Source organism: Equus przewalskii, chromosome 2, assembly GCF_037783145.1.
Source record: "Equus przewalskii isolate Varuska chromosome 2, EquPr2, whole genome shotgun sequence".
Classification (NCBI taxonomy): Eukaryota; Metazoa; Chordata; class Mammalia; order Perissodactyla; family Equidae; genus Equus; species Equus przewalskii.
In genome coordinates, this window is record NC_091832.1 from 58849210 (window position 1) to 58872056 (window position 22847).

At 42.4% G+C, this 22847-nt stretch overlaps 1 protein-coding gene across 7 annotated transcripts in view; it reads right to left on the reverse strand.

Moving 5' to 3' along the window:
• Positions 1 to 22831, reverse strand: part of LOC103567325 (serine protease 52-like) — a 64671-nt gene extending 41840 nt beyond the window's left edge. Inside the window, exons 1-5 of one of the 7 annotated variants that reach the window (XM_008543962.2) lie at positions 22636 to 22831; positions 15289 to 15484; positions 14211 to 14353; positions 12745 to 12887; positions 9687 to 9979 (exon numbers count right to left, since the gene is read on the reverse strand). In XM_008543962.2, the coding sequence (XP_008542184.1) occupies positions 9710 to 9979; positions 12745 to 12887; positions 14211 to 14353; positions 15289 to 15484; positions 22636 to 22717 (834 nt within the window). In that variant the 5' untranslated portion in view covers positions 22718 to 22831 and the 3' untranslated portion in view covers positions 9687 to 9709. Of the gene's footprint in view, positions 1 to 9686; positions 10396 to 12222; positions 12888 to 14210; positions 14453 to 15288; positions 15485 to 22635 lie in introns of those variants that run through there. The other 6 variants (XM_070607538.1, XM_008543961.2, XM_070607533.1 and 3 more) reach the window with 6 other exon arrangements.
• Between the last annotated feature and the right edge of the window lie 16 nt (positions 22832 to 22847).

The following is a 22847-nucleotide window of genomic DNA, read 5'->3' on the forward strand; positions in this document are numbered from 1 at the left end:
CTTCAGGGAGACAGGACCTGATGACCGCTGCAGGCTCTCATGTTGCAGGCTAAATGTTGCAGGGCTGCACCCTATGAGTACAGTGAACTAGAGTGAAACAGAGCCTTAAATAACCGACAGTATAGCTCTGAGTATAGCTAGGACTATGATTAGATTATGATGTTTAGATCCCCATTTTCTCTGCCTAACATAAGAAAGGATGAATCCTTTCTGGAAGAAGATAACATCATGTAGAGCATATTTTTAAAGACATGATGTCTGGCTTTCAATTCAAATTTTCTAGGAATGCCAAGAATTGGGACCCTATGACCATAATCCAAGAGACAAAACAGAACATAGAAATCAACCCACAGGTGAAATAACTGTTGGAGTTAGCATGTAATAGCTTTAAAATACCTTTGGTTAATATGTTGAGGAATATACTGGAAATATGGAGAAAATAGAAGACATAATTTCACCAAATAAATAGAATATATTAGAAGAATCAAATGGAAATTCTAGAAAAAACCCTCACAAATTTGAAACTGATGATTTAACAACTGTTTAACAGTATATTAGACATGGCAGAGAACAGCATCAGTGAACAAGCAGGGCAATTAAAATAAACTTACTGAAGGGCAAATAGAATTGAAAACAAAATTGTATAAGAGATGCAGGACACAGTGAGAAGGTCTAAGAGGCTCACTTGTAATTTCAGAAGTGGAAGAAAGCAGAATTGGAGTCAGAAGCAATATTTGGAAAAATAATGGCCATGAATTTTCAAAAACTGATGAAACATCAACTCATCAGCTGAAGAAACTCCTTGTTCCATAAGCAAGGCTAATACCAGAGAACCACAATTAGAAAAATCATAGCCAAACTGCTGAAAACTAAATAGAAGGGGAAAAAATCTCAAAAATAGTCAGAGAAACAATGAATTTTACCTTCAGAGAAAAAACAATGATAGTGACAAGTGACTTCTCAACAGAAATCACGAAAATCAGAAGGAAATGACTTTAAAGTCAGCTTTAAATTCTTGAAAGAAAATAATTCTTAACCTAGAATTGTATATGCAGTAAAAATAGTCTTCCAAAATAAAAGCAAAGGGAGTTTTTCTGTGGCCAAGATAACAGGGGGTGGATTTAACTTCCTGCCTGAAACAACCAAAAAGAAAGCAAACAAATTATGTGAAACAATGATATTCCAGACTCTGAACTTTAGTCAGTGAAGGATTTGTTCCTTTAGAGATGGGAAACAAATGAATTGAGTCCTATGATTTCCAAAGCTTCATGCCCTGAGAGATTTCCAGGCAATGGCAGAGGGAGAAGTAACTGAGGTGGAGTTCCGCAGACTCTGTGAGTTGAGGAGACAGATCCGAGAGTTTGGGGAGACCAAGGTAGCTGGAATTCATAGGATAAAGTACCAGAGGGGAGAGAGCTACACAGAGAGACACCCCAGAGACCTACAGAGCGACCCTCTCAGTATCTGTGTGAGGAAACAACCTGAGGCTGAGGGAGAGATATTTAAAGTAATTAGAGGGAGCACTACCCAGTGCTCATGCAGAGCTGACAACAGAGCTGACTGTTTCTGCAAACCTGATGGGAAAAACTCAGAATTCACAGGGCATTCAACAGAGGACTCAGGAAAGTCTTTCTTCAATAGTGAGAAATAATTAGCCCTAGACTGAGCACTACTCCAGACCTGCCTAACAAATTTTGAAAGCAAGATGTGAATGGATAAAATTTTTCCAAGTAATATAACTATAACTAGAACAAAGCTCTAGACAATTTACAGAAACTCAAAAATATCCAGCACCAGACAGGTGAAATTCACAGTGTCTGGCATCCAATCAAAGATGATCAGGCATGCAAAGAGACAGACAAGCGTGACCCACAATGAGGAGACACAGGCATACCTCGTGTTATTGCGCTTTGCTTTATTGCACTCCACAGATGTTACATTGTTTTACAAGACCCTCCACCACTGAAAAGATCATGACTAGCTAAAGGCTCAGATGATGGCTAGCAGTTTTCCACAATAAAGTATTTTTTAATTAAGGTGAATATATATTTTTTTTAGATATAATGCTATTGCACATAATAGACTACAGTATAGTGTAAACATAACTTTTGTATGCACTGGAAAACCAAAAAATTCATGTGACTTACTTTATCGCAATATTCACTCTATTGTGGTGATCTGGAACCAAACTCACAATATCTTTGAGATATGCCTGTAATTAATCAATCAAAAGCAACTCATAACTGACATAAATGTTAGAATTAACGTAGAGAAACATTAACTAAGGCATTTAAACTCTATTCCATAAGTTCAAAAAGCTAAAGAAAAGATTAAACATGATAGTAGAGACATGTAATAAATATATGCATATATGTATATTTCATATATATATAATTTCCAAATTGAAAATCAAGAGATGAAAACCATAATGTTTGAAATGAAAAATCCACTTGGTGTGAATTATGGCAGGTTAGACATCATAGAAGAAAAAAATTAGTGAACTTGAAGACAACAATAGAAACAAAAATAAAACTCACATTGACTAAGAATAAAAACAGAGCATTGGTAAACTATGGAACAACTACAATTACCCTAATAAATGGTTAATTGGAGTATCTGAAGGAGAAGGAAGAGAGGAAAGGCAGAAATAATACTTGAAGAAACAATGGCAAAAAATTTTCTAAGTTTGAAGAAAACTGTAAATTCTACTCCAAGAAGCCAAGAACAAGAAATATGAAGGCAACGATACCAAAGTGTATCATTATCTAATTGCTAAAAACTAATGATAAAGAGAAAAATCTCATAAGCAGCTGGTGGATAAAAAGACGTCATGTACGGATGAACAAAGATAAGGATGATGGCAGATTTCTCATTGGAAACAATACAAAATAAAAAAAAGTGGAACATCATCTTTAAAATACTGAAAAAAATAATTGTCCTCTTGGAATTCTATGCTGGAAAATATTACTTAAATCTGATAGTTTTTGCATTTTTCCTGAGTTTTTGTGAGAATTGGTAAAATAATGTTTTAGGAATTAAAAATTTTGGAGGAAAGTGCATTGTCAAAGAACCACGGCGTTTGGAGCCAAATGGATCTGGGTTTGAATTTTGGCGGTTGTCTAAACGTTGGCCTGGTCATTTCACTTATCTGAACCTGTTCATTGTAAAACAGGGAAAGAGCTAAGTTGCCCTAGACCACAGGTTTGTGGTAAGGATTAATTTTAATGGTATATGTAAGGGTCCTACCACATAGTAAATCATCAGTATGTATCAGCACCAGCCATTCTCAATCCCCTTCTGCCCCATATAAAAAATGGGAGGCTTAGGGGCTGGCCCCGTGGCTGAGTGGTTAAGTTCGCGCGCTCAGCTGCCGGCGGCCCAGAGTTTCGTTGGTTCGAATCCTGGGCGCGGACATGGCACTGCTCATCAAACCACGCTGAGGCAGCATCCCACATACCACAAGTAGAAGGACCCACAACGAAGAATATACAACTATGTACCGGGGGGCTTTGGGGAGAAAAAGGAAAAAATAAAATCTTTAAAAAAAAAATAATGGGAGGCTTAAACCAGCAAATGATCTCTACGGTCCTTCCAATTGAAACCTTCCTATGATTAGCACAGATGTGTCTTACCAAGATATCTAGGATATTTGCAACTTCTTGCCCACCAGGTCCAGTCAGCATGATATCATCATCAACGTAGTGGACCAGGGTGATGTCTTCTGGGCTGGTGAGATGACCAATATTCCTGGTGAGTACGACTTACAGCTGAAGGATTGAGAGATAGGATAGAGAAGATGTCTTGCTATTTATGTCAAACTGAAAAAACTGCTTCTGGGCCTGGTCCCGTGGCCAAGTGGTTAAGTTCATGTGCTTTGCTTTGGCGGTCCAGGTTTTGCCAGTTCGACTCCTGGGCATGGACCTAGCACTGCTCATCAAGCCATACTGCAGCAGCCTTCCACATAGAAGAATTAGAAGGACCTACAGCTATGATATAGAACTATGTACTGGGACTTTGGGGAGAAAAAAAAAAGAGGAAGACTGGCAACAGATGTTAGCTCAGGGCCAATCTTCCTCACCAAAAAAATCCCCCTGCTTCTAGTGGTCTTTGATATTTGATATAGAGAAACAATTAATTTCCCAATTTTATAATCTTTTAAAAGTTATGTTGGTTTTCTCCAATAAAAATGTCATGTGTGGAATATCAGCTGCAACTGGAGTCAGCACCTTGTTAAATTCATGAAAATCAATTTTCGTTCACTAAAGTCCATACACATCTGAAATGAGTTAAATTGAGAAGTGAAAGGAATCACCGTTTCTACACTTTTCATTTCGTGTTTCTATAATTTCTGCAATTGGGTTAGGAATATTCCATTTCTTTGAGTTTATGACTTTGGTAAGGAGGGGATTTTTCAGGAACCTCCATTTTGGCCCCTCCTGCCATAGTAGCCCTGAATCCATGGGTCGAGGGGTCAGTGTGAGGATTCTGCTAGGTGCCACATAAGTACGTTGCAACAAACACATCTGATGCCTCAAATCACATCCTCTCAGCTTTCCATCCATTTCAGTGACATCTGGAACTGACAGTTCCATACCGGCTTCTAGTCACTTCCCACTGACATTGTCTCACCTTAACCGTCTTGCCTCTTCGCCTTCTTCCCAGGGCTCCTCTAATGTCAAGAAGTCTGACAGGTGTGCACTGGGCCCACTTACATACACTTACATACAGTCTGGAATTGCAGGGGTATTCACTCCTCTGGAGCAACCTTTGACCAATGAGAGCAGCAGCTAGCTCTAGCTTCCAGTAATTAAAGGGATAGTTCTTAGACTCTTCTAAATGGTTCTTCAGAGGGTCTCCAGTGGGAGTGAGCCCAGTTTCCCACAGTAGCAACCAGCTCAGTGGCTTTCCCTTCTTCCCTGTTGACATTCTTTTCAGTTCTCCACTATGGTTCAATATACAGAACTGAAGAAATAACCACTGGATTGATTTGCAGAGCCATGAGGCTCAATGTCAGACGGACTCAGGCCATCACTCTATTTATCACCTGACTTCTATGAGCCTCACACTTTCTAGTGAACCACAGTGGGTCTTCAGAGTTAGCATCACCTCATAACCAAGTGTCCGATGTTTCCCCATAAATCTGTGTCATTCTCTCCCATTGCAGAGTAATCTTGGTGAATGGCTGCAGGTGCCTTTGGGAACGACTAGAAGATTACATATTATGTCAGAGGCATAAAATCCTTCCTCAAGAGGCCCTAACCTTTGGTCTATTAAGGGGTTTAAAGATCTGTGAATTGGCTCAGGTCAGGGAAGTGGGTGAGGGAGATAACGCTCCATCATGGGGACTCAAGGAGGCCTCTATTCATCACATGTACTCATTCAGTTTTGGTTATGCAGATCAATTAAGAGCTCAGCAGGCTTTATTTCAGTCTTTGGGACCTCATCATTAGTGACCACTGCCAAAGATCCCTGCTGTTCAAACCACTGCAATGATTTGCCAGTCCTGTTGCTTATTATGGTCACTGTGCCCACCACATTTCTAACAGTCAAAGGCCACTTTCTGGCCTTTGACTTTCCAGGGTGATTTTCATTTTTCATTTTCCAGGGTCATCCCTATATTAATCAATGGAGCCCATTTCAACCTCAGCATCTGTTGGCTTCACCCTACCTGAATAATAATAATACTTACATTTAAAAACAGATACATGTAAATCCACCCAAATATTCCCATTTTGATTTTCAGGTTTCCACTCTTTCTGCAATCATACCTTTCATATGAGAGACCTATAGAGGCTGTGAATTCATTTTATATTGTATTTATGCAATCAGTATATGGTTAGATTTGGGGCCAATTTTTGGCTCCATTGGCTCTGCAGCTACACGAGAGAAGATATTCTTTGTATAGCAGGTATAGAAGGTGTCTGGTTCTTTGACAGTGACTTAAGTCAAAAATATAAGACCCTGAGCCTACTAGGTTTTCTTATTTAAGTTCTTTTCTAAGCAGTTAGCCTTCCCATTATAATTGTCAATTGCAACAACCATTTGGTCTGCTAAAAGCTTGCCTTCAATAGCCACTTTATTCTAAGGTCCCATAGGTGATAATTAAATTACTGGATGCCACAAACTCCCTGTATCCCATTTTCAAGTGGAAACAAAGCCATTCAGGTCAGATATCAAACAAAAGCCAAATCAGAAATCCGATCGTAGACTACCCAGGACAGCAAAAGAAAAACACGTAACTCCAGAAATAGACCCACACGTGTTTTTATGGTCAGCTGATTTAGACCAAGACACCAAAGCAAGCCAGTGGGGAAAAGAAGGTCTTTTCAACTCACTTGGCTGTGCATATGGAAGAAGTGAATCGACCCATATCACATCACACATGGCAATTGTTTCAAGATGAATTACAGATCTAAATGTTAAAGCTAAATGATGGTAAAGCTTCTAGAATAAAACAGTAAAATGTGTTCTCAATATTAGAACAGGAGAAAATTTCTTAGATAGGACTCAGCATGTACTAACCCTGAAAGAAAAAATTGATTAAATGGATGTAATAAAGATTGAAATCTTCTGCTTGTTAAAAGACACCATTAAGAAAATAAATAAGGGGACCAACCTTATGACATAGTGGTTGAGTTCATGTGCTCTGATTCAGTGGCCCGGGGTTCATGGGTTTGGATCCCAGGTGTAGACCTGCACACCTTTCATCAGGCTGTGCTGTGGTGGCATCCCACATATAAAGTGGAGGAAGATTGGCACAGATGTTACCTCAGGGACAATCTTCCTCAAGCAAAAAGAGGAAGATTGGCAACAGATGTTAGCTCAGAGTCAATCTTCCTCACCAAGAAAAAAAATAAAAAAGAACAAAAGGAAAATAAATAGGTAAAACACAGACTGGGAGAAAGTACTTACCATATATAAATGTATGGTATATATAAGCAATTCCTATAATTTAATAATAAAAAAATCCAAATTAAAAATGGGCAAAAGACTTTAACAGGCATTTCACCAAGAGAGGTAAACAAATGATCAGCAAGTGTATGAAAATGTGCTCAACAACATTTGGAGGGAAATGCAAATTAAAAGAATAACAAGATGCCACTTCATACCCATAGAATGGAGAAGTTAAAAAGACTGATGATGCCAAATGTTGGTGGAGCAACTAGAACTCTCACCTGTTCCTGGGGTTGTGGGGTGAGTGGTGTGAAATGTCGTAACTACTATGGATATCTGGCAGTTTCTCTTAAAGTTAAACATACACCTCTTCTAGACCCGGAAATTTTACTTCTAGGTGTTTACCCAAGAGAAATGAAAACGTATACACAAAGGATTTGTTATGAGACCCTTCGTAGTAGTTTTATTATTTTTATAATAGGCCCAAGCTGGAGAAAGTTCAGGTGCCCATCAAGATGAGAAAGGATAAGATAATTGTGGTATGGAATAATACCCGGCAGTAACAAGGAGCTACTAACACATGCAACAACATAGATGAACCCTGAAAATATCATATTAAGCCCAAAACAGACACAAAAAAGTCCATACTATGTTATTCCATTGATAAAAAGTTCTAGGGCCGGCCCCGTGGCTGAGTGGTTAAGTTCATGCACTCTGCTTTGGTGGCCCAGGGTTTCGACAGTTCATATCCTGGGCACAGACCTAGCACCACTCATCAAGCCACACTCAAGTGGCGTCCCACATAGCACAACCAGAAACATTCACAACTAGAATATATAACTATGTACTGGGGGGCTTTGGAGAGAAGAAGAAGAAGAAGATTGGCAACAGATGTTAGCGCAGGGCTAATCTTAAAAAAAACCTTCAAAAAAAAGTCTATAACAGGCAAAACTAATGCTCCGTGGAAGAAACCAGAATAGTGTTTGACCCTGGCAGAAGGGAAGGAAGGTGGGAGCAAGCTGGAATTGGGAGGGAAAGGACTTTCGAGGTCTTTCTAGGTGATGGAAATGTTCTATGTCTTGATAGGGGTGTAGGTTACATGGCTATAAGCATTTTTAAAAACTCATCAAACGTTATACTTAAGATCAGGGCATGTCTCTCTGGGTAAATTGTGCCTTAATTTGACAGCAAAAAACTCTACTTTTAGCTCCCACTTCTTCCTTACAGGATTGGCAAAAAGCTGCAAGTTTGAGAACGTGCTTGTGCGGGAGGCAGAGCTCCCTTTTGCGTGCACACACGCCCTTTCACAGGAGCCTGGCCGAGTGGCCCGGCTGGTGGGGCTTCTCTGTCAGCCTGCTGCCCTGAGCAGAGGGCACAAGACACAAGACTGTGACTTCTCTCAGTCTCTTCCAGCCTCTGCCCTCTGAACTTGAAGGCCAGGTTCCTCCCACTGCCTCCTCTTACACGGAAAAGAGGAATTTCTTTTTAAACCTACCTTTTTCGGGGACACTAACCCATCTGCTTGCAGCCATATTTCTCTGCTTAGCAACAGCTAGAATTCTTGCGGTAACTGCAGCTTTGGCAAAACTTAACTACATACTGATTTTTCCTGCCCTCACCCACCTATATGTTTCTTTGCCTCCCCTCTCTCTAGAGTCGGATGGTACCCAGCTGTCCTCTTCTGATGAAGCCGATGAAGGCAGGTGTAGAGAAACTGTCTTTTCATCCTCTCTTTTTTCCCTCTCAGGATGCATCTGCAGGGAAGTTGGTGGTTTCTCCTTTTTGTTTCACTTTCTTGTTGTTGTTCATAGCTCAAGGAACTCCACTTACGGCAAACTCATAAAAACACACATCTTTTTGAATACTCTACTGCTTTTCCCTCTCTCTTCAAAAATGTGCTGAGTTCCCTCAGAAAAGAATGCCACTCATTATGTCTTGCCTGGTTGAAAAAAATCATGCTCATGGGTGATTGGGTGAAGGATGGAGAGTCCACCCACTGTTCCAGATAGCCCGAAACGCACCCTGGGACTAAGTTAAACCCTCACACAGCTGTTTGCTGGAACACCCTCCCAAGGCCAGTAATGTTCTTCCTTTGATTCTGTGCTACCCCAGTATACTTCTCATTTCCATTTTTGCTTCAGGTTGAGTTTCTGATGCTTGCAAGCAAAAGTCCCTTCGTTAATACAACCCATTAGCTGTGTGTTTCTTTCCCACCTCATCTCTAGGACATTTATACTTCAATGATTTCCTGATCCTGAATCTTAGCATTGTTACTCCTGATCTTGGAGAGCCAAAAGCAGAATTTATGGGGGCTCTGGACTATGCGATAGCTATGGAAGCAAAGGAGGGTGAAGAACAAAGATCTTTCTGGAAACCAAATCTATAGGTCTCAGGAATGAGCTACAAATGAAGGGAGACAGAGGACTTGGAATGCTTATTTCAAGAGCAAAAGAAATTTGGGAGCTGTGTACCCCTTTGGAAAGTGAAAGAAGCTATGGAAGGACACTTGTTGCAAGAAAGGAAAGAGTAGGTTCTCTGTTTCCGAGGTCCCTGGCATGCCCCTCTCCCTGGGAAGGTGATCCATCCAAACCTTTGGAGATGCCTCGAGCTGCAACTGGTAACCTGCCTCCAAATTCCAGGGGAACCAGAGGCCTTTTAGTGGGTCCAAAGTATGTTTTAAGCACTCCTATAGGTAAATGATTATTTCTGATGTAACGAATCATATGAGAATCTTTCCTCATAACTTGTACCCCACCCTTGACCTTACTCCACAAACTGAGAAGGACACTTGGTTTTGAGGCAATACAATGTTTAATCATGGGCATAATAGAAGCACCACAAAATACAGTAACGAGATGGCCCAGGATGATAGAAGCAGACTGTGCCCAGAGTCTGGCTCGTGCCTGTAGGGCTTTCCTGACAGTGAGGTCTCTGTGTTAATCCATAACAGATAATTAGACACCTTCGTGTACACTCCAGGCAGTTGCTCCTGGCCACAGCCCACTCCCCAGCTGACAATGCCCAGCTGGTACCATAGGCTGTTGTTGTGTTTTTTCTGGCAAACCAGAGGCCCCCCACTGTCACCCTAGGAAAGAAAAGTTGTTTGGGAGTCGAAGGGAGAGTAGCAAATCACTCCTATAGCCTATTGAGGTGTGGGAACCTGGCACAAGGCAAAAAGCACTTATGATGTCTTTGATGAGTGGACTGTTTTAATTTTGATAAGGCTCTCCAACTCCACGACTATGCTCCCAGCTCTGTGGCTGTCAGAAAAGGTAGCAAACAATTGGTCAAAAGCAATGGTGATGAATGACAATTTAGTCAAAAAGTAAATATCCACCATTATCATCATCATCCAGTTGCATGCATTCATTTTGATGCACCATGGAATGGTTTTGCAATCCATTTTGCCTCTAAGCACTTTTGTTGTTTTTCAGAATTCTTCCAATCTTTCCCTGGCCTTTTTACTTCAAATCCACTTTCAGTCAGCCCATTTTGTTCTTTCTGTATTGTTCACAGGAGCAAAGTAAAACACAAAAACAAAAATCCATTATGCCTCATCATAGGTCATTGGTTGAATATAGCAGGCATACAAACTGACATATACAAAATGCAAAAAATATAAAAATGATATCGAAATATTGTATTGTGGTTTAAAACATTAAATTTTAAACAGCTTACAAATTTTAAAACATCTTGAAAAAGATTGCCAAATAAGTATGAGTAAGCGGAACAGACATCATTGACACAAAAATCGAGGAAAACATATACTGCCTTTCATGCCCCCAAAGCTCCTGGGCCATTTTTAAAATTCTGTTAAAGAATAACGTATCTTCATCAAAAAAAATCAGAAAACTCAGATATGGGAAAAGAACATGAAGAATACCCATAATTGTATAGATAAGTAAATTTATATATAAACACACATGATTGTGTGTGAAAAGACTATTTCCGGTAAGATATGGTAACACAGTAACAATGGCTTCTCTGGGGAGTGAACCGGAGAACAAATGTTAGAGGTAAACTGCCTCCTCACTGTACACCCATCTGTACCACTTGCCTCTTCTTTACCACGTACTCATATAAATAAACGAAATAAACATTTCTGACTCCAACCATCAGAGGCAACTCCTTAGTCAACTATAACTTCCTACATCCTTGCGTATGCAAATATGCATCCATCGCTATTATTTTACAGAAATAGGGTCAGGCAGTACATATTGCTTCACAGCTTACAAAGATTTATTTTTGAAAATATTAAGTGACATACAAAAATGTTGAAAAGAAGCACCATTCAAAGATGTGCCAAAAATCCAAATACAAAACAAATAAACAAAAAAACCAAAAAACTGGCTATGGGTTTATTTGATTTTTTTTTCCAACCAGATTGTGGTTATCATGAACAAATTGCTATGCCCATCAACTTACTTTGAACAAAATTATTCTTTACCAAATTCCTTGAAGTCATTGGAAAGTCCCATGACCTTTCTTTAAAGAATTGTAATCGCTTCCCTGGAGATGAGGGGATCTACGTGAAAGATGTTGGGCAGAATATCAGCCCAGTTAAGAACTTAAACTTCCGGAGTTAAAGCCCCCGGTGAATATCTAGCTGAGAGAATGTGAAAAATTTTCTTCAGCATTTCAGGGCTCAGTTTTTACGCTGATGAGAATAATTGTACCTCTCCCACAATAATTGTACCTCCCTCTCACGTGGTAAGCCTCTACTCAGTGAGCTCCCAGCATTTTTGTGAATTTTTGTTGAACAGGCGAATCTGCACGTGGTCAGGCTGAGCTGCTGGATTTGGAGCCCCATTTCTCCTGGAACTCAAAAGATGGCCCTAACCCCAGAAGTCAGTTCCCTTCATTAGAACTCTGGTGTGTTATTTATCTTGCTGGTGTGTCCTCTGCAAGGCTGTCAGCTTCACTGATCCTCAGTTTCTCCATCTGAAATAGGCCTGCTTCCTAGGGCTAATTTATAACCCTTTCATGTAATATTTGTGGAAACAGTTTGTATGCTATTGAGCATTGAGCAGGTGTAAGAGATGGTGATGGAGAAAATGATATTGCTAAGATTTACTTTGACCCTCCTCTCCTCCATGTGGTTCTAAGTGCCTTTGTGCGTTTGATTCGCTTGATTTTCACAGCAGACCTAAAAGGGAGGAACTCTTAGTATTTCCGTTTTACAGATGAGGAAACCTGAAAAGGCACAGGCACAGAGGGAAGTCACAGGTAATAAGTAGAGGAGCTGGGAGGGAGGCTAGGGGAGCCTGCACCCCAAACCATCACCCTGCACTGCCTCCCTTTGGTTACAGAGCATCTGTACTGAGTTGAATAGCAGCCCTCTCAAATTCACGTCCACCCAGAACCTCAGAATGTGACCTCATTTGGAAATAGGGTCTTTGCAAACGTAATTAGTTAAATTAAGATGAAATCTTACTGGATTAGGGTGGGCCCTAAGCCAATGACTGAAATCCTTATAAGAAAAGAAAACAGAAGAGACACGCACACAGGGGAGAAGTCCATGTGAAGACTGAGGCAGAGATTGGAGTGATGCAGACACAAACCAAGGGATGCCACGGATTGTCGGCAAGGATGAGAAGCCAGAAAAGGTAGGGAAGGATCCCCCGCCAGAGCCTCCAGCCTGAGCATGGCCCTGCTGATGCCGTGAGTTTGGACTTCTGGACTCTGTGAGAGAATATGTTTCTGTTGTTTTAATTCACCCTGTCTGTGGTCATTTGTTGCAGCAGCCTTAGGTAACTTATACAGAGGAGGAAGAGGGGAGCCAATTATCCTGGAACCGTGGGCCAGCCCTCTGTGGCAGCCCCTCTCCAAGCAAAGGACAAGCTCCATTACCTGGCAGGCGTCCTTCCCACCTTGAGGATTCCCAGCACACAGCATGTTCTTGGTGAGCATAGACATCACTTCAGAGCACATGTTCCATTTGACCAGCTCAGTGTTGACTTTATGCAGCTCTGCATTCACACCTTGCATTGGAGCTGACCCAAAGAAGAAGATGGGGAGAGACCCTGAACTCAAAGTGGTCCCTTTAGGTTGAGGTCAATCATTCACCCACATCATATCTTTTCACCTCAACAACAAGGGAACTGCTTTATGGCCCAGAGAATAACCTAAATTCGGATGGAGTGAGGAGGAAGTGAGAGTGGTGTCCAGGAGACTCTCGAGCCCACCCTCTCTGAATCCAGAGCTCCCCAGGACTGAGTCTTTATGGAATCTCAGCCTAGTGCACCACTTCTCACCCTGAAGAAGGTGCCAGTCTCCAGCTAAGGTCCTAAAAAGGTGTTTTGTTTAAATCCGTAAGGATGTAAAGAGAACCCAAGATGACAGGTTCTATCCTGGGGCCCACGGCACATAAAGAAGGGCTTGAATCACGTCAGGGTCCTTGAGCGGTTCATTACCTATGGAGGAGGTGAGTCCAACACTAGAATGTTCACTCCTTGAAGGTGGGGATATTTTCCTCTTTGTAAGTTGCTGAGCCTAGAACCTCGCCTGGATCATAGAAGAAGTTCAAGGACTATATGCTGTACAAAGCTCAAGGAACTCTAAGTTGGGAAGGTGGCTTTGTTTTAAAGGGCAATTCCCAACGAGGAATTCTAAAACAGCTCTGAGCTTTGAGACCATGTAGGAATCAATGTACCGCCATTTAGATACCTAATTGGAAGAACAGAACCAACTGGAATTTTTTTCTGCTCTGTTGGTTTTGAGGCAAGACACACTTACCAAGAAGAAAGACAAAAAGGCACATTTTGTGGGTTGGCTGGGAGAAGTAGCAGGGGTGCATTACTGGTTGACTCTATAAGGACAAGTTTATATTCAGTTTATGCCCTTCTCCTTAGCCTAGATCTGTGGTTTTCAGATATTTTAGCCACAGAGCCCTTTATCACAGGGAATCAGAACTGACATCATTAATTGGGACAGAGTTGCTGTGGCTGACATTGGTGTGGCCTTCTTGGAACCCAGTCCATTTTGCCACCCCTTTGCCTATCAATAAGTCCCTCAAAATCCTTCCAAATCACCCCTCAGACTCTGAAAACCTCTGCATGGGTTATCACTGAGGCCTTGTTTAGAGTTTATGTTTCACAATATGGACATAAAACTTGCTACAGGAGCCCAGGAAGGCCCACAAAGGATGGCCACCACATGGACTGAGAAGGATCATCATAGAAACCTAAATGAGAACTTGAGGTCGCCAAATCCACCAGGCAGACTTCCCAGGGCCAGCAGAGCCTCCAGAGTTTGCTTCTCATGCAAACATCAGCCAGGGTGCTGGCCCCCCACTGGGTTGGGTTACAGTAACTCACCAGCAATGTCCCATCCAGTCACCCAGCAGTTTCTCCACCTCTGTATGTCAGTGACCTCTGAAAGGCAGATGGGTGCTTCACTGGCACTCAAGTTGAGTGGGGATTTGAGCAAGAGGAGAGCGATGTCATTATCCAAGAGCCAGCTGTCAAAATAAGGGTGAGTAATTAGCTTGTCCACTTGCATCTTCCTCAAGTTCTTGGTGTTAAAGAATCCTTGACCGTGTTTGACCTCCAAGGTAGATCTTATTTCAAAACAAAAGAAGGAGAAAAAAGGTAAGTGGTGAAAGGGCAAAAGATGAGCCTTAGGAGAAAATTCCACCAGTCTGAGGCTGTGATCCTGCGAGCTTCAGGGAGGGAGGCATCTGGGGCCATGAGCTTGGCATAGAGCTGGGGAAGAGATTCCTGACTGGGCAGCAGGAGATGGACCTGACTTCCAGTCCTGCCCTTTTCCAACCCGCTCTTGCCCTGATGGCCCCTTACTTGGGCAAATTCACTTGTAAATTTCATCAGCAAATGTCTAGGAAGCCGTGCTATGCACAAGTACTTGGGGACCTGACCTTGATTTGCAAGAATAGGGGGACTGGCTATATAACAAACACCTGGGAAGTTTCTCAAAAATATTGACTTCTGGACTCGAGTTAAGACAGCACCTAAGGATCTCCTGTCATGTAGCCAGGCCTGGTACCCTGCCCTTGGGTCCTAATCCCTTCTAGGATTCTCTGACTCTGTGGTCACTGTCAGCCTATGCTCTTCCCGAGTGAGAGCAAATGCTTAGGAAAGTACTTTCCAGAGGTTTAGACTAGGACCACATGCACTTGGCAAGACGCTGAGAAATCCAGGAAACGTTTGTTCTCCCATTTGGGTCCCACATAACCAGATGTAAAACATCTTAGGAGGAGAGCAGTGTCTCTCCCACCTGCACAGTGTGATGTTTGGCCACACGGGCGTGTATTTAGCCTCCTGGTATTTTGTTCTACGGCTGACAAACCTGGGTGGAGCTTCCAAAAAATTAACAAGCATGTAGGGGAAAATATTCTACCACACTGGTTAAAAAAAAAAGGCTGTTTGCAATACTTACTTATTTTTGTTTATGAAGCAATGGGACGCAGTTAGAACCCACCACTCACTGAGGATCGATCCTCCACAGAGATGTCGCCCTTGGTCAAGAATACTCACATGCCATGGGAAATCTACAATGTCTGCAGGTTCCCCACCTATGATTCCCAAAGCTTCTGACTTCTCAGATTTGTCCCACATGTTTCGGCCACATGTCACTAAAAGCAAAAAGAAGGAAGAGAGAGGAGAAAACCTGGCCCAACAGTCAAGGTTGGTTGGCTTGGAAAAAACTTAAGTGTAATGCCCGTTTCTCCTTGCCCCCCAGCACACAGACAGCAGTGCCTTAGCCAGGTTAACATCAGGTGGGAGAGCCATCCAGTCAGAATGATGCCCCCCTATGCCTACCAAGGGCACCACAATTGTGAGAATGGGCTTGTGGGGAGCAATGGCTGCTGCCTTCACTATGGCTTTGATTCTTGGAAGGGTCTCCCTCTAAGGGCCCTTGGGGAGGGGGCACCGCTACAAGCCCTGGGGCTGGACCTTGCTGTTGCACCCCAGTGAGGAAGCCCAAATGAGAACATTCATTTATTTGAAATTAGACCTCATTGTCCTCTGAAAATCAGGGCCTTGGTGTGGTGTCTTGGGATGCACATTTTCACTGGCCTCTCCACGTGGGTGACACAGACACCAGAAACTCTACAGGCAAAGAGAGATTGATCTGTCCCTTCCTTCCTATCTGATTCCCCTCCTGTGTTTCCTATTGTGATTACTGGCACCATCTTACACCCAATTTTAATTCTAGGGATCATTCAAGTTGCACCTTCAAAGGAATAAAAATTTTGGCATTTCCTATGGGATAGGATTGTTTTGACATCTTTGATGTCTTTCAAATGTCATTTGAGTAATGAGGAAAATAAACATCATAAAATCTAAAATGCTGAGTGCTTACTATTTTTATTTTTAACATTCTGTTTTGTCTAAAACACAAACCCCATGGATAACTGAAATTATTATTGCCCCATTTTAAAGGGGAGCCAACAGAGATAAGTTTAAGGTTAGGACATCTGGTCAAGACCCAAAAGCTAATATATGATTGAGCTAAGATTTGAACTTAGGCAGTCTGCTTCCAGAGTCTGTTCTCCTAACCACTGGGCAAATTGTTTTTAAACTGTTAACCATGCTTATATATGGGGAGAAAAGGCAGTGCCATTCAAAATTTTTCACAAAGTATAATATGAAAGGTGTATTTATTCAAATCATCTCCACACCACACATTCCACCACCACGTGTCCCCACCACTTGTCACCATCATCACACCACTCCTCGCTGTCACATTTTACCACCACCAGTGCACATTGCCATCACTGCTGCTGCTTATCTCTGCCTTTGGGTTTCTCTCCTCCAACTGTCCTGGTCCTTTCAGCCCCCAGAAGTGCCCTGCTCCTCCCTGTCTTAGGGCTCTTCCCCATGTCTCTGCCAGAAAGACAGGCTCCTCCCTCATCCATCTTGCTCTTCTTTGTCTGTTTAATTGCTGTGTATCCTTCACATCTTAGCTCAATTATGAAGTCCCTTTAGAAATCTTCCTTGCCTTTCAAGATTACATAAGCTACGGTTTACTTTCTCGTTCAACACCATTTCCTCCCCTCAGAACACTAACAGTGATTAAATATTTGTGAAACTGTTAGTTTAGAGTCTATTTCATCCATTAAATTGTAATCTCTATGAGGGCGGGAACCATGTCTGGCTAATTTTTACATCCCCATTGCCCACCTTAGAGACTGGCATGTGGTAGAAACCCAATACTACTGATCGAATAAATGGATGGATGTATGGACGGGTGGGTGAGATGGGCAATAAAGATCTTAACATCCCTAAAATCTTGACCTATCAATAACCTGTACAGCTGATTAGAAATTGAGGGACCTCAGTTCAGATACTATTTCACCCCATACTCATGGAGGCAACTGCGCTTTGAGTTCCTAAATCAGGGAGCCTGGGGGAGGGGAAGGGAGAGTAAATCACCCATGGAAGTGTTGTCTCCTTTGAAGATACAAAGAGAGAATAAGTAGCTGGTGCCCAGGAGTACCTATTCCCATGAAGGGGGACATGATTTGGTATTCCCAGTGGAACACCACACATTGCAAGGAACCTGCAGCCCAATCTCAGATGGAAGTGTTGAATTTTCAGGGCCCAAAAAGGAATCTTGGAACTAAAATGCAATAATGTTGAATCTCTGGGAAATGTTAAAAATACTTAATTAAAATAATAGTTTGTGGAAGTTTAAAGAAAATTACTGGTGATTACAAGTTAAATTGGATTCACAATTTAAAAGCCCCAGTATGCAGTCTTTTTTGCTACATAATGATAGCTGCCACTTACTGAGCACCTACCAGGAGTCAGCCTCTGTGTCGTGTGTGTCTGTGAGACATTTAATAATCCTAACAAACCTCTAAGATAGGTTTTATCACCCCCTTTTACGGACGAAAAAACAATCTCTGAGAGATCATGGTATTGCCCAAGGTCACTTAGCCTGTAAGAGGAACGTGGGGATTTTTCAGTCAAGTGTGTCTAGTTCTAAAGCCCAACTCTCTATTCATCTTGCTCATAGCTTGCAATAGGTCTATATTTCAGCAAAGCTTCTGCTCAATTCTTTTTTGGCCAAAATGATGGTAAGAGGTTTGGATGATTGCTCTCTAAGGTGAACGTCAAGCAGGTTGAGACATTACATCCAAAGTAGTGATCATGAACTCTGTGTCCACCTGGAAGGAAGCTTTCTGGGGTGAGGTGGGGAGAAGGTTTCACCTGGAGAGCTAAGTCTGACCTGTCTCTGGTCCTCTGCGTAGGACAAGTCCAAAGGCACATCTAAGCTTAGGAAAACAAAGGATGGCAACCTATCATCAGTTTCTGCTGAGGGTTCGGAGGTGCTGGAGCAGCACAGGACACCAAGCCAGGCGAGTGCTAATAGATGCCTTTAAAATTTAAATGGGTAAAAAGTCATCTCAAACTCGGAAGAAAAAGTGCATCATAATGCATGACACAAAACTGAGCAAGAATGAATATTATAGATGACAGACTTGAGATTGAAAATTAGCTGGCCAGGTCTGAATCCTGGGTGTGAACCATCAACAAGGAATCCACAGAAAGTCTTGCAACTCCCATTAGAAAAACAATAGATCCAAAGCTTGAGATTGTGAAGGGAGCCTTGGCCTGGAAGTTTTTCAAGAGGATATCAACCACAAGATGCTGACGAGATGACTAGACTGCTACGCTCTCCACCGCACAGACTGCAGGTCGTCAGTCTGGGGCCTCAAGGTGTAAGAATGACATTAACAAGTGGAGGGTGTTCAGAGGTGAGGAGCCAGCACCTTGGGAATCCTTACATTATAAGGAGCATAAGAGGAAAGAACACTCAGATGGGCCTTCAGACTCCTGCAGGATTTTCTTAAAGATGAAGTGTCAGGCTTGCTCAGATCTAGTATCAGTGGGTGGAGATCACTGGATGGTATGAAAAATCTTACAGAAGTATAAAAAATCTGCTACACTGTTGTATTCCACTTTGTTGGAAATTACACAGAATTGAGACTGACTTGGAGAATTTGAGACCTGTGGTTGTGATATTTAGGAGAGTCCGTGGGAGCCCAAGGATCTTGTTTATTCTTTTTTTTTTTTTTTAATTTATTGAGTTCTTAGTAGTTTACATCACTGTGAAATTTCAGTTGTACATATTTCTTGTCTGTCACCACACAAGTGCTCCCGGTCATCTCCTGTGCCCACCCCCCGCCCCTCCCCCCAGTAACTGCTGAACTGTTTTCTTTGTCCATGTGTTTGTTTATATTTCACATAAGAGTGAAATCATATGGTGTTTGTCTTTCTCAGTCTGGCTCATTTCACTTAGTGTAGTACCCTCCAGATCCCTCCATGTTCTTGCAACTGGGATGATTTTGTCTTTTTTTCTGGTTGAGTAGTATTCTATTGTATATACATATCATATCTTCTTTATCCAATCATCATACAATGGGCACGTGGATTGTTTTCATGTCTCCACTATTGTGAATAGTGCTGCGATGAACATAGGGGTGCATATGTTACTTTGGATTGTTGATTTCAAGTTGTTTGGCTAGATACCCAGTAGTGGGATGGCTGGGTCATGTGGTAGTCCTATTTTTAGTTTTTTGAGGAATCTCCATACTGTTTTCCATAGTGGCTGCCCCAGTTTGCATTCCCACCAGCAGTGTATGAGGGTTCCCTTTTCTCCACACCCTCTCCAACATTTGTTTTTCTTCTTGGTAATTATAGCTGTTCTGACCCGTGTAAGATGATATCTCACTGTAGTTTTGATTTGCATTTCCCTAATGATTAGTGATGTTGAGCATCTTTTCATGTGTCTGTTGGACATCTGTATTCTTTAATATAAAAATGAACTTGGTGGAATTTTTCTATAATGGAACAGGCTATCTGTAGAGTCTTCAGTTTTCTCACACATAAAATAATGGCATTCAGTAAAATCATCTTTAAGATTTTTTCCAGTTCTAAAACACTGTTCAGTTCAAAATGGTGAGGGGAAAATATTTTTCCTTAAATTACATTACTATGAAACACAACTATCTTTATTTAATTTCTTATATATAAACATTGAAGCAAATTTTAGCTTTATTCTTAATTTTTTCCTTAAGGGGTATACGATTTCACTTACAACACTTTAAATGCTGTATTGCTATTGATGTCAGGCTGCCAATTGTCGTGCAAACTGAAACGTGAAGGTATTTACATGAAAAGTCTTATGCAAGTACAAAAATTCTTCTGTTTTTATATGCTTGATGGTTCAACTTTGTTGAAAATTACATAGAATTAGGGCTGACCTGGAAAACAGGAAACCTGTGATTGAGAATTTTAGTAGAGTCCCTGGGAGCCCAAAGGATTTGCATATTCTGTAGACAGAGAACTGAATGGATTTTAGGGTCTGACAGCACCACAGAGCGAAACTCCTGGTGAAGGAGTTCAGAGATGGTTCCTTGCAAGTCCCACTGGAATGAAATCACTTCAGACTCTAGATTTTTCCCAAGTGACTGACTGAGCCAGATCCAGGATGTAACCAATCAGATTAAGATGAGGAGGTCTCATTTCAACTTTTTAGTCCAAAGTGGCTTCTCTTTGCCTGTACTATCGGGGTGTCTCAGAAATTCTTTTTCCCTCAAAAGATCCTATCAACGTGTTGGTGACCATGACAGAAAGAGGAGCATGACTGTTGAGACAGAACTCAAGTAGGGAAAAGGCACTGTGATTTTTAGCTCTGTCCCCGCTGACAGGGCACCTGGTGAAGAGGGAAGGAGGTGAGATTCGGCATTAGAAGCTCTGAGTTGGCTCCATTGTTTGCTAGCTGTGTGACTTAGAGCCATTGATCTTTAATACAAAGACAAATATTAACATAGGCCTGCTGCCTATTTTTTCATGTAACATTGATTTAGAGGGATGGCATTTGGCTTCATTCTAGTCTGGACCAAGGAGAAAGAAGTCTGATTTTTCCCAAGACTCTTGGATCAATCTGGGGTCATCTCTGAGCAAAATTTCCCTGGGAGAATGCACTTGCTGGTTGTTTTCCTACGTCAACGGCCACTCCTTCCCCTGCTCTTTTGCTGTGTCCTCCTGTTCTTCCAAAACCTAAGGCTCAGTCCTCAGACCACTTCTTTCTGCATGTACTTTGGCTAGAGTATCTCATCCCAGCCATAGCTTCAAATACCGTCTTTATACAGATGATCTCACCATTATCCTCCTCAGACCTCTCCACTGAGCTCCCCACTCACTTAACCAACTGCCCTACTCAGTATCTCACAAGATGTCTAAGTGGCACTCAAACTTAGTGTGGCCCACACTGGTCTATTGACTTACCTGACCCCACTCCAAATCTTCTTTCTTACACGCCTTCCAAGTTCAGTAAACGGTCCCCACATCCATCCGTTTGCTTAGACAAGGAAAACATCTAGGAGATATCCTTGACTACTCCTCTTGCTCTCACTCCCCACTTCCAATGCATCAGCCGGGTCAGTCAGCACTCCCAAACGATTTCCAGAAACCAACCACTTCTCTCCATCTCCACTGTAAATGCATCTAGGCCACCATCCTCTCATGCCCACTGACTCATCTCCCTGCTTCCACTCTTGCTCCTGCCCAGCCCAGCCTGTGTAGCAGCCAGAGCATCTTTCTCAAGCACCTCTCAATTCACACTCTCCCATTTAGACTCTCTGACGGCTTCCCATTGTAACCAGAATAAAATCCAGAGTCCTTACTGTGCCTTTATGAGGCTCAGCATGGTCTGGGCCCACTGACCTCTCTGAGCCCATCTTTCTTGGATGCCCCTTCCCAGGTACTCTGCCCCAGTTGCACTGGCCTGTCTGCCTCTGAAACACACTGAGCTCATTCACTGCTTGGGGCCTTTCCACTTACTGTCACTTCTGCTTTCAAATACGTCTCCTTCTCACCACATGGGTCTCAGCCCATGTCTCATCATCTCAGGAAGGCTTTCCGTGACCACCTCCTACAACAGCCTCAACAGCCATTCACAGATCTCCCATCACCTTAGCCTATTCTGTCTGCTTATACCATTTACCAGGAATTGAAATTAACTTCCTTATTCACTCATTTATGTGTTTGATACTTCCCTCTCCTCACTAGATAGTAAAACTGCTTACAGATGGGAAATGAATATGTCGTTCTCTGTTATAAACCCAGCTCCTACAACAGCTCCCAGCACATGGTAGAGGTTTGATATTTGTCAACCAACAAATAGACTGAACACACAAGGCTCTGTAAGATCTCAGGACCCAGGGAGATGAGTCCGTATTAGGTATTAATACACTGCCTTCGTTACAGTCATAGTGCGTGGTGGTTTTGCATTAGACCAGTTAGGTTCCACATGATCCTTAAGAAGGTTTTCAAAGAGGAAGCAGCAGGGAAACACCTTCTTAGGACCACACATGACCTTAAAGCTGCAGGAGGTGGCTAGTGGGCATCTCCAGCTTGACAGCTGGCTACCCCTGTCAAAGGGGTACTTACATTGGCCAGTCACTCTGGAAAACTCTGGTATTTAACATAGATATTACATACATGCACACACACACACACATACACGCATGCACACACCCCAGGCTCCTCCACATGTAACTTTAAAGTTGGGGATGTTGTGAGAGCAACGATCTGAAAGTCTGGTCCAGGGGCCCCCTGCCTTAAAAGGCAGTTCCCTGGATCCCACCCCAAACTATGGCATCAGCATCATAGGACCTGACCTCTTGGACAAGCCCCCCAGGTGATTCTCCTGCCCGCCAAGTAAGCACCCTCGTGAGGCACAGACACAAGAACACCATGAGAGACCTACGTGCCAGGCAGCTGCATGCCCAGGGCAGCAGCAGGGCAACCGGCAGCAGGAGTGCTGCTCTTCCATCCTTCCATCCTTTCATCGGCCCTGGTCTTTACTCAAGCTGGTGGAGAGGCTTCAGGTGAGACGGTGCATATTCAATTCAGAGGGACCGGGTCAGGGCTTTGCTCTCTGTGCCTATCTCACAGCCCAGCCTGACCGCCGAGGTCATA